The 15734-nt window shown below is 43.7% G+C and overlaps 1 protein-coding gene across 1 annotated transcript in view; it reads right to left on the minus strand.

Annotated features, from left to right (window-relative positions):
- FHOD3 (formin homology 2 domain containing 3) overlaps positions 1–15734 on the minus strand; it is a 245489-nt gene that overhangs the window by 27220 nt on the left and 202535 nt on the right. The window contains exons 13-16 of the mRNA XM_011943648.1: positions 10690–10872; positions 8632–8751; positions 7342–7503; positions 4430–4620 (exon numbers count right to left, since the gene is read on the minus strand). Coding sequence (XP_011799038.1) covers positions 4430–4620; positions 7342–7503; positions 8632–8751; positions 10690–10872 — 656 coding nt within the window. The remainder of the gene's footprint in view (positions 1–4429; positions 4621–7341; positions 7504–8631; positions 8752–10689; positions 10873–15734) is intronic.

Genomic DNA, 15734 nt, shown 5'->3' on the forward strand with positions numbered 1-15734 from the left:
GAAAGGCAATCTCATTCACAATTGCCATGAAAAGAATAAAATACCTAGGAATACAGCTAACCAGGGAGGTGAAGGATCTCTACAACGAGAATTACAAAACACTGCTCAAAGAAATCAGAGATGACACAAACAAATGGAAAATATCCCATGCTCATGAACTGGAAGAACCAATATCGTTAAAATGGCCATACTGCCCAAAGCAGTTTACAGATTCAATGCTATTCCTATCAAACTACCAAAGACATTCTTCACAAAACTAGAAATAAACTTTTAAAATTCATATGGAACAAAAAAAGAGCCCGGATTACCAAGGCAATCCTAAGCAAAAAGAACAAAGCTGGAGGCATCACACTACCCAACTTTATACTATAGGGCTACAGTAATTGCAACAGCTTGGTACTAGTACAAAAACAGACCCATATACCAACGGAACAGAATAGAAAGCCCAGAAATAAGGTCGCACACCTATGACCATCTGATCTTTGACAAAGCTGACAAAACAAGCAATAGGGAAAAGACTCTCTATTCAACAGATGGTGCTGGGATAACTGGCTAGTCAAATGCTGAAGATTGAACCCCTTCCTTACACTACATACAAAAGTCATCTCTAGATGGATTAAAGACTGAAATGTAAAACCCAAAACTATAAAAACCCTGGAAGACAACCTAGGCAATACCATCCTGGACATAGGAACAGGCTGAGAAAGATACCAAAAGCAATCACAACAAAAGCAAATATTGACTAATGGGATCTAATTAAATTTAAGAGGTTCTGCACAGCAAAGGAAACTATCAACAGAGTAAACAGACAACCTATAGAGTGGGTGAAAATTTTTGCACACTATGCATCTGAAAAAGGTCTAATGTCGAGCATCTTTAAGGAACTTAAACAAATGTACAAGAGAAAAATGAACAACCCCACTAAAAGTGGGCAAAAGACATGAACAGACACTTTTTTTTTTTTTTTTTTTGAGATAGAGTATCACTGTCACCCAGACTGGAATACAGTGGCACCATCTCAGCTCACTGCAAGCTCCGCCTCCCGGGTTCACACCATTCTCCTGTCTCAGCCTCCCGAGTAGCTGGGACTACAGGTGCCTGCTGCCATGCTCGGCTAATTTTTATTTTTAGTAGAGACAGGTTTCACTGTGTTAGCCAGGATGATCTCAATCTCCTGACCTCATGATCCACCCGCCTCGGCCCCCCAAAGTGCTGGGATTACAGGCTTGAGCCACCACGCCCGGCCCTGAAACGACACTTTTTAAAAGAAGATATACATATGACCAACAAGAATACGAAAAAAAAAGCTCAACATCACTGATCACTAGAGAAATGCAAATCTAAACCACAATGATATACCATCTCACATCAGTCAAAATGGTTACTAAAACGTCAAAAAATAACAGATGTTGGTGAAGTTGTGGAAAAAAAGGAACACTTACACACCGTTGGAGTAAATTAATTCAACCATTGTGGAAAGCAGTATGGTGATTCTTCAAAGAGCTAAAAGCAGAACTTCCATTTGACCCAGCAATCCCATTACTGGGTATATACCCAGAGGAATATAAATTATTCTATCAGAAAGACACATGCACACGAATGTTCATTGTAGCACTAATCACAATAGCAAAGACATGAAATCAACCTCAATGCCCATCAATAACAGATTGGATAAAGAAAATGTGGTACATATGCACCATGAAACACTATACATCTATAAGAAAGAACGAGATCATGTCTTTTGTGAGAACACGGATGGAGCTGGAGGCCATTATCCTTAGCAAACCAACACGGGAACAGAAAACCAAATATCGCATGCTCTCATTTATAAATGGGAGCTAAATTATAAGAATTTATGGACACAAAGAAGGAAACAACAGACATGGGGTCTACATGAGGGTGGAGGGTGGGAGGAGGGAGAGGGGCAGAAAAGACAACTATTGGATACTGGCCTTAATACCTGGGTGATGAAATAATCTGTACAACAACCCCCCTTGACACGAGTTTACCTATGTAACAAACCTTAACATGTATCCCTGAATCTAAAATAAAAGTTAAAGGCCGGGCGCGGTGGCTCAAGCCTGTAATCCCAGCACTTTGGGAGGCCGAGACGGGTGGATCACGAGGTCAGGAGATCGAGACCATCCTGGATAACACAGTGAAACCCCGTCTCTACTAAAAAATACAAAAACTAGCTGGGTGAGGTGGCGGGCGCCTGTAGTCCCAGCTACTCCTGAGGCAGGAGAATGGCGTGAACCTGGGAGGCGGAGCTTGCAGTGAGCTGAGATCCGGCCACTGCACTCCAGCCTGGGTGGCAGAGCGAGACTCCGTCTCAAAAAATTAAAATAAAATAAAATAAAAGTTAAAACAAATGCAGGTTTGGACATCCAAAACAAAATTTTCTTAGCCAGGAAACAGTTTTGAAAACTAGGTTTTACCTAAAGAGACAGCTTTTTGAAACTTTTTTATCTGAAGTCAAAATATAAGTATTTAGGCTCATGTGCATGACTAAGATGATCCCACTGGTTGGTTACCAGCTGTAAGGCCCTGAACTAGGGTTCTTCTCCTTTCTGTGCCTCAGTTTCTCAATGTGTTAAGTTAAAAAAAAATCACAGCTGTCCTCAGCTATGATCCTGAGGACTGTTGGTGGGAGGGGGAAGGAAAAACGAGGCACAGTCCTTGGGGGCTCTCAGTCCTCCATCTCAATTTCAACAAGAGAGTCCTGCTTTAATCAGTTCTACATGCAGGGCTCCAGCTAAAGACTTCATTTGAACCCAGGGTTCTACGGTTTAGATAGTTTGGATTGGCCACTTCCTGGTACCACTTCCCTTTAGTCACGCCCCTTTTACTACCCACACCAAAACCACAGTGAACTTCTGGCTCCTCCTGGTCATCCACAATGGGATGTAGACAGGTGAGGCGGGAGCAGCCATTATCTGAGTGACCAGCTTACCAAGGAGAATGGGACAATCAGAGCAAATACTTTATAGCTTAAGAAACAGACATACCACCAAACTGAGTTTTTAATCTGTCTCGGATAAAATGGTTAACGTAACCAAGCTCAACAGCTTTATAAAACGTTTAAAAAATTACTCCAATTTCATGACATTCCAAATAATAGTTGGTGTTCTCTCTCTCTCTCTCTCTCTCTCCCTCCCCCTCTCTTTCTCTCTCTCTCTCTCTCTGTGTGTGTGTGTGTGTGTGTGTGTGTTTTAAATGGGGAATTGCTTGCATAATACAAAGCACAGAGGGCCAAACCAGCTCGCATTCCCTGCCTCTTTGATTTCAGTAAGAAATCTGACAAAATCTCTTAAAAGTTCCCTTGAGGAAGGAAGGACAGCCAGAAGGTCTAGATAGAGCACAGTCAGGGAGATTTATAGTTGAACAATTAAATTCCAAATGAACTGATTAACACATAGTTGTCAACCTGGAGGGAAGATTCTGCTCCTTATTTTTGTCCTGTCCAACATTTAAAAACTACTTGCCATTTTCTCAGTGGTCTGGATGAAGACCATGGGAGCATGATTATCAAAGCAGAAACTGACACAAGCTGGGAGAGGGTTCATGTGCAGATAAAAGTATCAGGTTCTTAAAAAGTTCTGTGTAGGCTTAAGAAAGGTGAAAGAAGGAGATGAGGAAAGAAGGGAAAGGCAGGGAAGGAGGGAGGAAGGAAGAATGGGTGAGGGTCCCTCAACTGTGTTCTGTGACAAAGCGAAGGAGAAGAGAGTAGTAGCCATGGTAGGAAAGGCCCTGGCCTGGGAAGTTAGAAGATCCATGTTCTAGTCTTCGGGCTGCCACTGCTTTCTGGTGGCACAGCCCTGGACAGCCATGGGTAGTTTCAGACCCCATTCCCCTTGTGGGAAAAACAAGGTCGGACACCTTACTGCTGTGTCTCCAGGGTCTTCTGGGATCCTGTGACTCTGAGGAGGGCTGGTCTCGAGGACAGTGCTGTGATGATGGAGCCTGGACCTCACTCAGGTAGGCTGTGGCATAGAGCAGCTGTTGGAGGATCCATTACTGGAAGGTCCTCTGAAGGCCAGCTGCAGATCAGGTAAAAGAGGAACTTTTCTAACAAAGAGAGTTGCCTTGAAAGGGAGTGTCCTCTCTATAGGTGAAATTCTTCCAGTAGACCCAGAGATGCAGGGTTCAATTTGTTAGGAATCTTACAGATGCAGTTCCTGATAGGTAGGATTTTTGGATCAAATTATTTCTGAGATTCCTTCCAACTTTGAGATTTGATGGCATTATATTATTGTGTAAGAAAAATTAATTAGCCATGAAACTGTTAAACATCTGTATCATCAGTGTACTTGCTATGTACCAAGAATGTGCAAAAATCTGTAAATTTAACCATCAGCTCTTAATTTGCAGCACAAATTTTTCAATATGCCACTGTACTGATTTTCTATAAGTTCCTCAATCCACTTACCTGTTGATTATCCTTCTATGGACAATCTTTAAAATTATAATTCGCTCTGCACAGTCTTTCAGGAACTCTGACATCCGTTGTTTTAAAACTGGTTTCATTTCATGTTTTGCAATTGCCTTGAGGTGATCCCATGAAGCCTTGCATCTTCTCTCCATCTGACATAAATTATCCTGAAGTTGATCAAAGTCAACCTGAAAATCAGAGCGAGAACATTGCAAACACTGAAACCGCCAAACACCAACCTGAATTGGGAGACCAAACTGCCTCTGGGGAGAAACAAACATCAAAACCAAATTCACATCTTGAAATACAAACATATTTGCAGGCTAAAAATTATTCACATGTGTATTTGTCTTTATCTTGACATCACATTATTTAGTGATAAAACTGTTCTCCAAATGAACTCAATACACGTGTCACCTTTTTTGGCCATATTTGGAAATAAATCTTTGGAAACTATAAATTAAAACATGATATCAAGAAACCCAAGTACAAGATGAACTAAGATGTCTCATAAATTTTTTTCAGAGCACTCGTATTCTTCAGCAATAATATTTCTCTTAAAGTTGAAAAATGCACCCTAGTCTGACGAGGATGGCTCTGCTATGCTGGGGACCAACTAATGAGCAACCACCTTCTTCTCTGCATGATGATCTCCTTTATAGTGTGAGTGACAAGTTGTTTTATTCACCTACCCACTCACTCATTCCACCAACACTCACGGGGAAACTACACCAGTCTCTAAGCCAGGCACTGAACATAAACACAAATGCTGAATGAGACAACTTCCTGTTCTCAAGGAGGCTGACTGTACACACAGGTGATTCCCAAACTCTGAAGGACACATAGCCCCCACCAGGCCCGTGTGTGTGCCTGTGTGTGGGTGTGAGGGTTGCCAGCAGATGCACCTCACACATGCAAGGGACAGATGTGACAGAGCGCTGGCTGTGAATTCAGGGACGTGCAGACAGGCTGGATTGCCTGAAGGAGACTGAGATGAGGTTTTCTAAGGTGATGATTTTATAGAATTTCCAGACTAAAAATTACATAAATCAGAGAGATTTTTAGTCATGAAAAAAATACATCAGAGGGCCACATTTAATAGAGGGATGGGGAAAGAAATTGAGAAGGGCAAGAGCGGAGGAAGAAATAGATAAATAAGTGGCTGAGCTGACAGGAGGGGCCTGAGGTGGATGGAAAGTAGCTAAGATGGGAAAGGCTGTGTCCAGCAAGCAAAAGCCAGAGCAGCAGGAGGTGCGCGGGGGTGAGCAGGAGGTGCGCGGAGGGTGCGGGGGTGAGGGATGAATGGGAGGTGCGCGGAGGGTGTGGCGGGGGGTGTTGAGTGGGAGGTGCGAGGAGGGTGCGGGTAGGGGATGAGTGGGAGGTACGCGTAGGGTGTGGCGGGGGGCTGAGCGGGAGGTGCCTAGAGGTGAGCAGGTGCGCAGAGGTAAGGAGCCACTGACAGAGGCAATGCGCAGGGCCTGCTGAAGCCCACAGGGGACTTGCTGGAGTGACCTCAGACCTCCAGGCCCATCCTTAGAAGGACAGTGTAAGGGAAAGAGTCTGCAAAGATGGATTTTGTGAGAGGATCTGTGGCACCAACAGGATGAAGACACGCAGTGTGGTGTCTGGTGTGAGGCAGGGAGGCGTGCAAGACACCGTATGTACTTGACTTCCTGATGCTATTGCATCAAAAAGAGAAGGCGAGTTTAGGCAGAGCCCCTGGGATTCAAGTATGCAGGGTTTCATGGCACTTTGAGGAAAATGATTTGTCTGAAACCAAAGGAATCCTGAGTCCAGATAGGAAAGGCTTTGCTTTCTCATGATACAGTGAGGCTTAGAAAAAAATTTTGATAGGCCAGTTCAGGGTCCCCTGCTCGGTGCACCTGGCAGAGGCCAGCCTGTGGCTCTGGAGGTAGGTGGAGGAGGCCCTCGGCCACCAGGTCCCCACAAGCCAGGGCTGTGGCAGAAGGCAGACAGAGAGGAAGGGCCCCTTGAAGCAGGCCTCAGCAGCCAACCCACATCCTTCCCCACCTTTGCCCACCACTCTCTCTCTTCCTCTCATGCTGGATTCCAACACACCCCAGTACTGCTGGTTCTCATGCTCCAGCCAGGGGTGTTTCTAGAAGGTTCCTTCACACTGGCCTGGTTGCTGTACCCTATTTAAGGGTGTCTTTCACCCCTGCCCCCTACCCTAGTGAGTTTCCTGTGCTCCTAAGACCTTCACATCTCCCAGTTCTGGTGTGTTTGGGATCCCTCCAGGAGTTGGTCAGCCTCAGTGACCCCCTGCACTAGAGGCAGCCAGGTGTCCACATACTGCGACTGTCTCTTTTCTAATGAAGCATAAGTTCATGAAGATATTAACTCTGCACTTGCTTTAAGAGCTTACAGCTGAGGGCCAAGGCCATATGCTGTTTACAGCCCTATAAAAATGTTCTCTTTGGGCAAGATCATAGGGACTGCCGATCTCTGGTGAGCGGGGGCCAGAAGGGCCCTGTTTTCTGGCTCCACACCTCACTGCAATGTCCTATGGACATCTCAGGAAGAGCCAAATCGCATCTTTTTGACATGGTTGCCCACCTAAGACAAGCTGTGCTGTTTCAGTGTTCTGGAGAATCCACCCTGGTGAGTAACAGTGCTCAACAGTGGACACAGGGTTTAGGAATGGGATGGCAGGCTTGCCTTGCATACCTCAGTAGGAAAGAATCTGACCGAGAATCAGAGATAGGAAAAAAATCTAAAAATTCATTAGAAATGCCACAAAACAAATCATATTCACAAACTCTAGAGCAGAGAATGCAGGCAGCACTTGGGCATTTTACTTAATAGGGCACGTGTTCCCCGAGGATGACTGATAAAGACCCCGTGGCTGTGGCGAGACCAGGCCCATTCCTCGGCATCCGCAGACCTACCTTGGCTGACCTGGTGATGGCCCCGATCTCCGAGTACAGATCGGAGCTGTCTGGGAAGTTTTCCACCACCATGGTGCACACGTGGTGGAGAAGCGACTGCTTGTGCACTGTGTCTTTGACTTCTGGAACCTTCTCGAGGTAGCTTAACTCAAACGCTTTGGCCTGTTTTGCAAACATCAATATAAAAGACAAGTTTCACGCAGGCTCTTAGAGAACAGCACAGATGGTTAGAATCAATTCCCAGCTGCAGTCGCCCCAACATTCAGTTTCTCTGTGACTGAAGCTCCTAGGGCCACATATTCCATGAACCAGTGCTAATCACACGTGGGCCAGCCACACTGAGAATGAAGGAGCCTCTAGCTCTTTCCCACCACAGCCATGAGCCATGTCCCAGGGCTCACCCCTAAATCAGGGTGCTGTGGGACTAGGCTCTTACATCTGTTTATCTACTTCCTCCTCCCTTTGCCTGCTGTCACCTACTTCCTGGCCAAAGCTGGGTCAATTTTAAAAAGCTGCTTTTCTTAATAGCTAATGCATGTTGGGCTTAATACCTAGGTGATGGGTTGATAGGTACAGCAAACTACCAGGGCACATGTTCACCAGTGTAACAAACCTGCACATCCTGCAAATGTACCCCGGAACTTAAAAATATTTTTTTAAAGTTGTTTTTCTTTAAGCATCAAAATGCATGTAAGCATGAATATTTGAGTGATAAGCTCAGGAAAAAAAAATGGGGCAGAAGAAAGTTTTCCAATGTCAAATTTGAGAGTAGTTACACTTCATAAAGAGTCATGTGTGTGTTTTCTGTTTTCTTATTTATAGCAAGACACTGGTTGAAATCTTGAGATGGAATCTTGCTCTGTCACCCAGGCTGGAGTGCAGTGGCAAGATCTCAGTTCACTGCAACCTCCACTTTCCAGGTTCAAGCGATTCTCCTGCCTCAGCATCCTGAGTAGCCTGGACTACAGGCACGTGCCACCATGCCTGGCTAATTTTTTGTATTTTTAGTAGAGATGGGGTTTCACCATGTCAGTCAGGATGGTCTCGATCTCCTGACCTCGTGATCTCAGCCTCACAAAGTGCTGAGATTATAGGCGTCAGCCACTGCACCCAGCCCAGGCCCTGATATCTTAAGAACAAAATTCCTTCTAGATTTTCAGCAAGAAGACACAAAAGTCATTTGTTCTACTGTGTTTTGGGGGACCTGAGGTACAACTTTCATCAGCAATTGCTTGGCAGGGATTTTGTGGCAAGGGGGGCGCTGCAGGATGAGGGATGGGGACGACTTACATTAGTTCCATTTAGAAAGTTTCCAATGGCTAAGAGAGTAGACAGGATAAAGCCCAAGGTTTTATTGTTCTCCAACTGGTCTATTCCTTCCTTCAGGTCCAGGAGTGGTTCTGCTACTTCCTTTCAGTTAAAAAAAAATTAGACGATAAAAAATGTATAATTTGGCTTTACTTTGTTCTTTTGACTTTCCGTATAAGGGAACACGTGGTGCTCTCCCCAGCATGAGGCAATCCCCCGCGATGGGCATTGTTCCTAGGTATGGAAACGTGTGGCAGGGAGAGCCTCTACTCCCCAGACCCTGCAGTGGAGACCAAAAGGACCTTGTGCTGGGGTGACAAGGGTTCTGGACTCCCCGTTCCTGCCTCAGGGAATGCCCTCCTCTTACTCTCCTTCCTGGCTGTGGCTGACTTCTGGGAAACTCTTCCTTCCCATCTTCCTTCAGCTTCTAGACCACAGTCTTCTTCTTTGCTTTTTCTCATTCCAGGCAGATTGGCAATGAAAGTTGTGGCCTCGATGTCCCTGAACTGCCCCCAGGCCTCCTCCTCCCTTCAAGGCACTCTACAGTTAGCCACCTCTCAGCCTGGCCTGCTCACTAGAAGGCTACTGCCCTCACTACCCCATTGCCTTCATGATCTCCCTCCCTCAGACCTCCAGCCCACCCTGTAACCTCATGGCCTCCATCTCCCCCACCCTCTCTGCTGCTGTTCTGTGGCCCCTACTCCTTTGTCTTGACTGAGGCTCTCCCCCAGACTATATCCCAAAGCCAGGAGATCCAGCTTCAGTTTCTCCAGCCCAGGTCCTGCCAGGCTGACCCAGTGATCTGTTTTCTCCATGACGTTACCTCCCTTAGCTAAAGAAAGTCACCTGAGCATGCTGGCTGGTCTTGTGACCCAGTCATAGCAGTCACCTCAGCAGTCCTAGGTGTCTTTCTCTCTGCTTGACTTCCTGATGAATTCAAATACTGTGGTTCCCTCCTGAAATCCCCTAAACCCACCACCACCTATCTGGCCCTCAGTATAGGACCTTGCTCCTTCCTTTGCCAGAAGATGGAGACCACATAGCCTCTCCACTTGGCTTTATTTTTTTAGAGATGGGGGTCTCACTCTGTTGCGCAGGCTGGAGTACAGTAAGGTGATTATAGCCCACTACAGCCTTGAACTCCTGGCCCCAAGTGATCCTCCTGCCATAGCCTCCTGAGTAGCTGGGACTACAAGTGCATGCCATCACACCTGGCTAAGTTTTTAAAATTTTTGTAGAGACAGGGTCTCACTATGATGCTCAGGTTGGTCTTGAACTCCTGACTTCAAGTCATCCTCTTGCCTCAGCCTCCCAAAGTGCTGGGATTACAGGTGTGAGCCACTGCACCTGGCCCACTTGGCCCACAGAATCTGTCTTTTCTGGGGACTTCCTCTCAACTAAGATCCCACACAGTTCACTTTCCATCTCTCCCTTTTCTTCTCCACTGGCTCCTTCTGTTCAGCCTGCATCAAACTCCCACTGCCCTATTCCAGAGAGGATGCCCATGTCCTCTGCTTTCTACTCAGGAGGAGCCTCCTCAAGCTTTCTCCATTAAGGCCCCTTTCCTTCTATTCTCCTCCCAAACTCCTGCAATAGGCATCATCTTCAACTTTCTACCAGGGATACTCTCTCAAAGGGACCCAAAGACCTGCTAATTGCCATAGTCACTGGCAGTTTAGGCGATTATCATCAGGCGGAAGGATTATAGGAAATTTTCTGTATCGTGCTTTTCTGTATTTTCCACATTTTCTACAATGAGAATATAGGACCTGAAAAAAAAATTTACTGTTTTGCTTTGTAATCAATCACCTGGTGCCCACAATCTAGTGTCTGAGGCTGGCACCAGGCAGACACTTTAGAATCAGCCTCCATTGGCCAGCTGCTGATCACTTGGTGTACACACGACCTGCTCATTGTCAACTCACCCTCCACACCCTATGCCAAGAATGACATTTCACTGCCTTAATATTGATCAATGAAAAACTGCCTTTCTCAACCCTGTGGATGTGGGATCAGCTGCCTCTCTTACTGAGAGCTTACCTTTTCTGTAGTTTCATAATCCATTTTGAATGCCCAGAGGTGAAGTCGTGCAGAGAGCTCGCTGATGGAGGAGAGGGTGAGGAGGAACTGCTCTGCACTGCCCAAGGGGATTTCAGGGTTGGCCAGCTGAGCTTCCTGGATTTTCTGCTTCTCCTCGTCGGTGGGAATCATCGTTAGAATTTTCTGGAAATATGAGATGATATATTTTCTCTTAGTGATGGACCCTCCCCTGCCCCTTCAATGTTATAAAATTCATATTATAATTTTCCAACCAGGTAATAGAGGTATCTACAGGTGTTATATTATCATAAACCGAATATACTTGAAGCAACTTGACCCAAAATTTCAGGGTTTTGCACACAAAGTACATTCTAGGCAAGAAAGGGAGATGGGAGGTGAGAAAAAGATGAAAAACAAGACACAAGATTAGAGAACAGCTCCCCATTCCCTAGGAAGTAGAGTAAGACATGCCAAAAATATGCTTTGTAGCACTTCTGAATTAACTTAAAAGCTTACAAAAATGAATCATTTTCAAGTAACTCAGATTGACTTTTGTTCATGTGACATATAACTATTTTAACTTACATAGAAATGATAGTACCTTAAGTAATACTAAACTTAAGTCTGATTACAGAAAAAATTATGATGGTATCTAGAAATACAAGCTAATAAAAGAAGTATATCTTTTTACTTCTATTTGTTTCTGGTAAAAATCAATTGTGGAAGGCAGAGAAGGCAAAAAGGCACCAGAATACATACGATTCTCACACACTCAAATTCCTTTGTGATTACATTTGTTAAAGTAAAAATTCTCATGTCTACTCTTACTATTCCTATTGAACATCATATGGAAACCTTAGCCAGGTACATAAAAGAAATAAAAGGCAGACAGACTAGAAAGGAAAAAACTGCTCATACACACAGATGTCATAATTGTCTGCATAAAAACTATAAGGAATCTACAAAAAATTTATAAAGCAAAAAAAGTGAGTTTAACAATGTATGATGTAGGGTCAAAACACAAAAATCCATCTTATTAGTTCATTATCTGCACATTTATCATAAACTAAGTTTTAAAAAAATGCTATTTGCAATGAAACACATAGGTAAAACTCTAACAAATCCTGTTAAGTATCTTTATGCTAGAAACTAGAAAATGCTGATGAAAGCAATCAAAGAAGATAGAAACAATAAATACATGGAGAGACATACTATATTCATGGACCGAAAGACTCAACACAGACAAGATGTTACTTCTTCCAAAATTGATCTATAGATTTAATTTAATTCCAATCAAAACACCAGGATGATTTTTTTGTAGATATATGATGCAGGACAGGTGAGCCCCAAAACTGGGGCTTAGCCTGGGATGGTTTTTGGCTTTAACCAGGAAAGAATTCAAGGGCAAATTGGTGATCAAAAATTCAAGGGCAAAACTGGTAGTGATAGACTGAAATTTTTCATTGAACAGTACTGCTCCTTCTGGAGCAGGGCTAACTCCTAGGCAGTGTGCCCAGGGTTAGCAAAGTATGGGCTCTTGGCAACAGTATTTATACTCATGTAAATCTATTTTCAATTATATGCAAATTAAAGGTCAGGTCAACACAAATTGAGGGGTGGGTTGTTTAGAACTTTCTAGGAAAGGGACAGTAAGTTTTGGGTCTTGCCCCAGAAAGGGGTGGTAACTTGTGGGTTGTTGCCATGGCATTTATAAATTGTCGTGGCTCTAGTGGGAGTAGCTTATACTTATGAGCAATGAGGGCAGCTAAGAATTGCTTTTGTCTCTGTCTGTGGTTTTCATCAGTTTTTTTGCTTTATCCCATCTGAACCAGATCTTGCTTTGGTCATCAGGGTTGGGACCAGAAAACAAGTCCTGCTGGTCTCCTACCTTACATAGACAAGCTGATTCTAAAAGTTACATGATAAAGCAGAAGAACTAGAACAACTAAATTTGAAAAAGAGTAATCTTGGAGAAATCATATAACCTGACTTTAATAAATAAAAAGCTATGGTAATTAAGACAGTGTGTCATTGGTAAAAGGATAGACACCTAGATCGATGGGACAGAGCAGACAGTTCAGAACAGGACACACAAATGTGGCCCATTGATTTTGAAAAAGGTGCAAGGCAATTCAATAGAAACAGGATGTTATTTTCATCAAATGGTGTTAGAACAACTAGACTCCATATGCAGAAAAAAGCAACCCCAAGTTAAACCTTACAGTCTACATAAACAAACTCAAAATGGATGACAGATCTGAAAATAAAATGGAATACTATGAAACTTTTAGAAGACAACATAGGAGAAAACTTTTATAACCTATGTTAGGCAAAAATTCCTTAGACGTGATTCCAAAAAAGAGTAAGTTAATAAACCAAACTTTATCCAAATTAAAAACTTTTGCTTTGTGATAGACACTGTTAGAGAATAGAGGACAAGCTCTAGTTCCTCAAAAGATTAAATACAGAATTATCATACAACCCAGCAATTCCATTCTTGGGTATTTATCCTGGAAAAATGGAAACTTACTTTCACACAAACGCTTGTACATGAATATTTGTAGTAGCTTTATTCATAACTGCCAAAAACTGGACCAAACTAAATATTCTTGAGTGGTGAATATACAAATTGTAGTAGATTCCCTGCAATGCAACAGCACTTGGCAATAAAAGGAACAAACTATAGATATGCACAATGATTTGAATGAATCTCAAAGGCATCATGATGAGTGAAAGAAGCCAGTCTCAAAAGGTTACATGCTATTTACAGGACATTCTTGAAAAGACAAAACCATAGTGATGGGGAATACATAAATGGTTACCAGGTGCCAGAGGTGGGTTGAGGGTACAACTACAAAAGGGCAACACAAGAGTTTTGTTGGAAGATGGGACTGTTTTAAATCCTGATTGCAGTGGTCATTGCATGAATTTATATGCTTTAAAACTCACAGAACCATATACCAAAAAGTCGACTGCACTCTATATGAGTTCAAAAACTAAGAAAATAAATAACAAAATGAGAAACAGGACTCTTGACACCACACTCCCTACATATGCAGATGTTTACACAATTGTGCATCAGGATGTACCTGGCTGGGATAGATGTAGTCCTGGGCTTGATGAGGGTGTTAACAGGCAGGCCTGCCTTAGTTTATCAGAAACCAACGATGCAAAACTGCATTGCAATTGTGCATTCAGGCTGTAGTCAGTGTAAAGTTACCAAAGGTGAGCCTGAGACACCTCCCTTTCCAACTTTCCTTTCACTGGCTCTCCAATCACTGAGGCTTTGGGTGGAATTTGAGCATCTGGAGAGATATGTGGTGGCAGTGCTCCTTGCTTTCCCACAACCTGGCACATGTCCCACCTGTTCACGCAGATAGCATTAAGAGATAGCCAAGACACTTCAAGCAGATGTTGCCTCTTTAAAAACATGCATGATTTAAACTCAATTAGTTTTCAAAATAAATGCTTCACTAAAATTTGTATTTTAATTTCCTTAGCACTGCCACTGTTTTTGGCATGACCAAAATTCTGAAATGAAAAACTGTCAACACTTTGTACAACCTTCAGAAGATGTCTTCCTGTAATGAATTTTGTTGCTTTGTTCCTTTGAGAAAGTAATTACTCTTCTTTTTGTTTTTCATTTATCTAATTTATACTACTTGGTCAATGTTGAAGATTTATGAGGTTGCCACCTGCCAGTTTATTTTATTTTTTTTACACATCACTGACAATAAGAATGTTGTAAGACAGTGGAATGGTAGGTTAAAGCCACCTCCTATGAGCCCCTCCTATGAGCTGATGGCCCTTGTTTTTTGTGAGCAGATGATAATGTGATGATTATGAGGTGGTATTTTTAACTCGCTTTTCTAAGTCAGTAGATTTATTGATAATTTCATGATCATCGTTTCATTTCACAGGAAAGCAAACATCAAACAAGACCAATATGTTGATAGGGATAGGAAGCAGAGAAATTCTAGACAGAAAAGGGTGGGGTCCCTGGCAAAGGCCCCACCCTCAAGCCTGGAACTGTGGCCCAAAGTGAGAACTTTACATCCCCGTTTTCCCACCTTTTCCAAAACCATCCCTGGTCTGCCCCACCCCCATCCTGTACCCATAAAAACCCCGGGCTCCACTGGCAGAGAGCAGAGAAGGGGAGAAGAGGAGAAGCAGCAGGACATCAGAAATTGTGGTTTGATGTCAGAGAGAGGCAGCTTGACTTCAGAGGGATGGCTTGACAGAGTTGCTTCCAAGAGGAGTACAGCTGGGGATGGCCAGATTCTGGGGGAAGATCGCTTTCCCATTCCATCCCCTTTCCAGCTCCCCTTCTTGCTGAGAACCACTTTCATTGGCAATAAAACCCTCTATATTCACCATCCTTCAATTCATTTATGTGACCTGATTTTTTTCTGGACACCAAACAAGAGCTCTGGTGTCACAGATGTGGGCGCTAAAGGCTGTCACACTGACCCTCTGCCCTCACTGGTGGAGAACAGCCACCTCACACAAAAAGGCAGAGGGTCAACTGAGTTAACACTTAAGCCATCCACGATGGCAAAGCTAAAAGTCGTACTGTACACATGCCCTCTGGGGTTTCCGGGGTTGCGGGTACTCCCCGCCAGACACCGCTGCAGGGCCCACATGGAGTTTTGCTCCTGCCGGTGCCCAGAAGCACATGCCTCGGCTCCTGCACTCACTCACCTGTGTGTTCCCACTCCTGAGAGGAGTTGAGAGAGCTATGAGCTGAGTAAGCAAGGCACTCCCATCACAAGGCCTGTGAAGGGGTCAGGGAAAATGTCCTGTTTCAGTGTGATAACCTCCATGTTTTTAGCTTTTGCCTAGACAGCGTCCCTCTAGCACTGCTCTAAGCATATTTGCTTTTGTATCTGAAAGTCATGTATTTTGGAGAAAAATGCAAAAATCTCCTTTTTTTAAAAATAGACCCCAATACTATTGGGTTCGGCCATTTCATTTACCTGCACATGAAACCATAATGAGTAATTCTTTTGCCCTGTGAGTTTTAAACAGAACCCTGGCTACAGCTT

This window comes from Colobus angolensis, unplaced genomic scaffold, assembly GCF_000951035.1.
Source record: "Colobus angolensis palliatus isolate OR3802 unplaced genomic scaffold, Cang.pa_1.0 Scaffold220, whole genome shotgun sequence".
NCBI lineage: Eukaryota > Metazoa > Chordata > Mammalia > Primates > Cercopithecidae > Colobus > Colobus angolensis.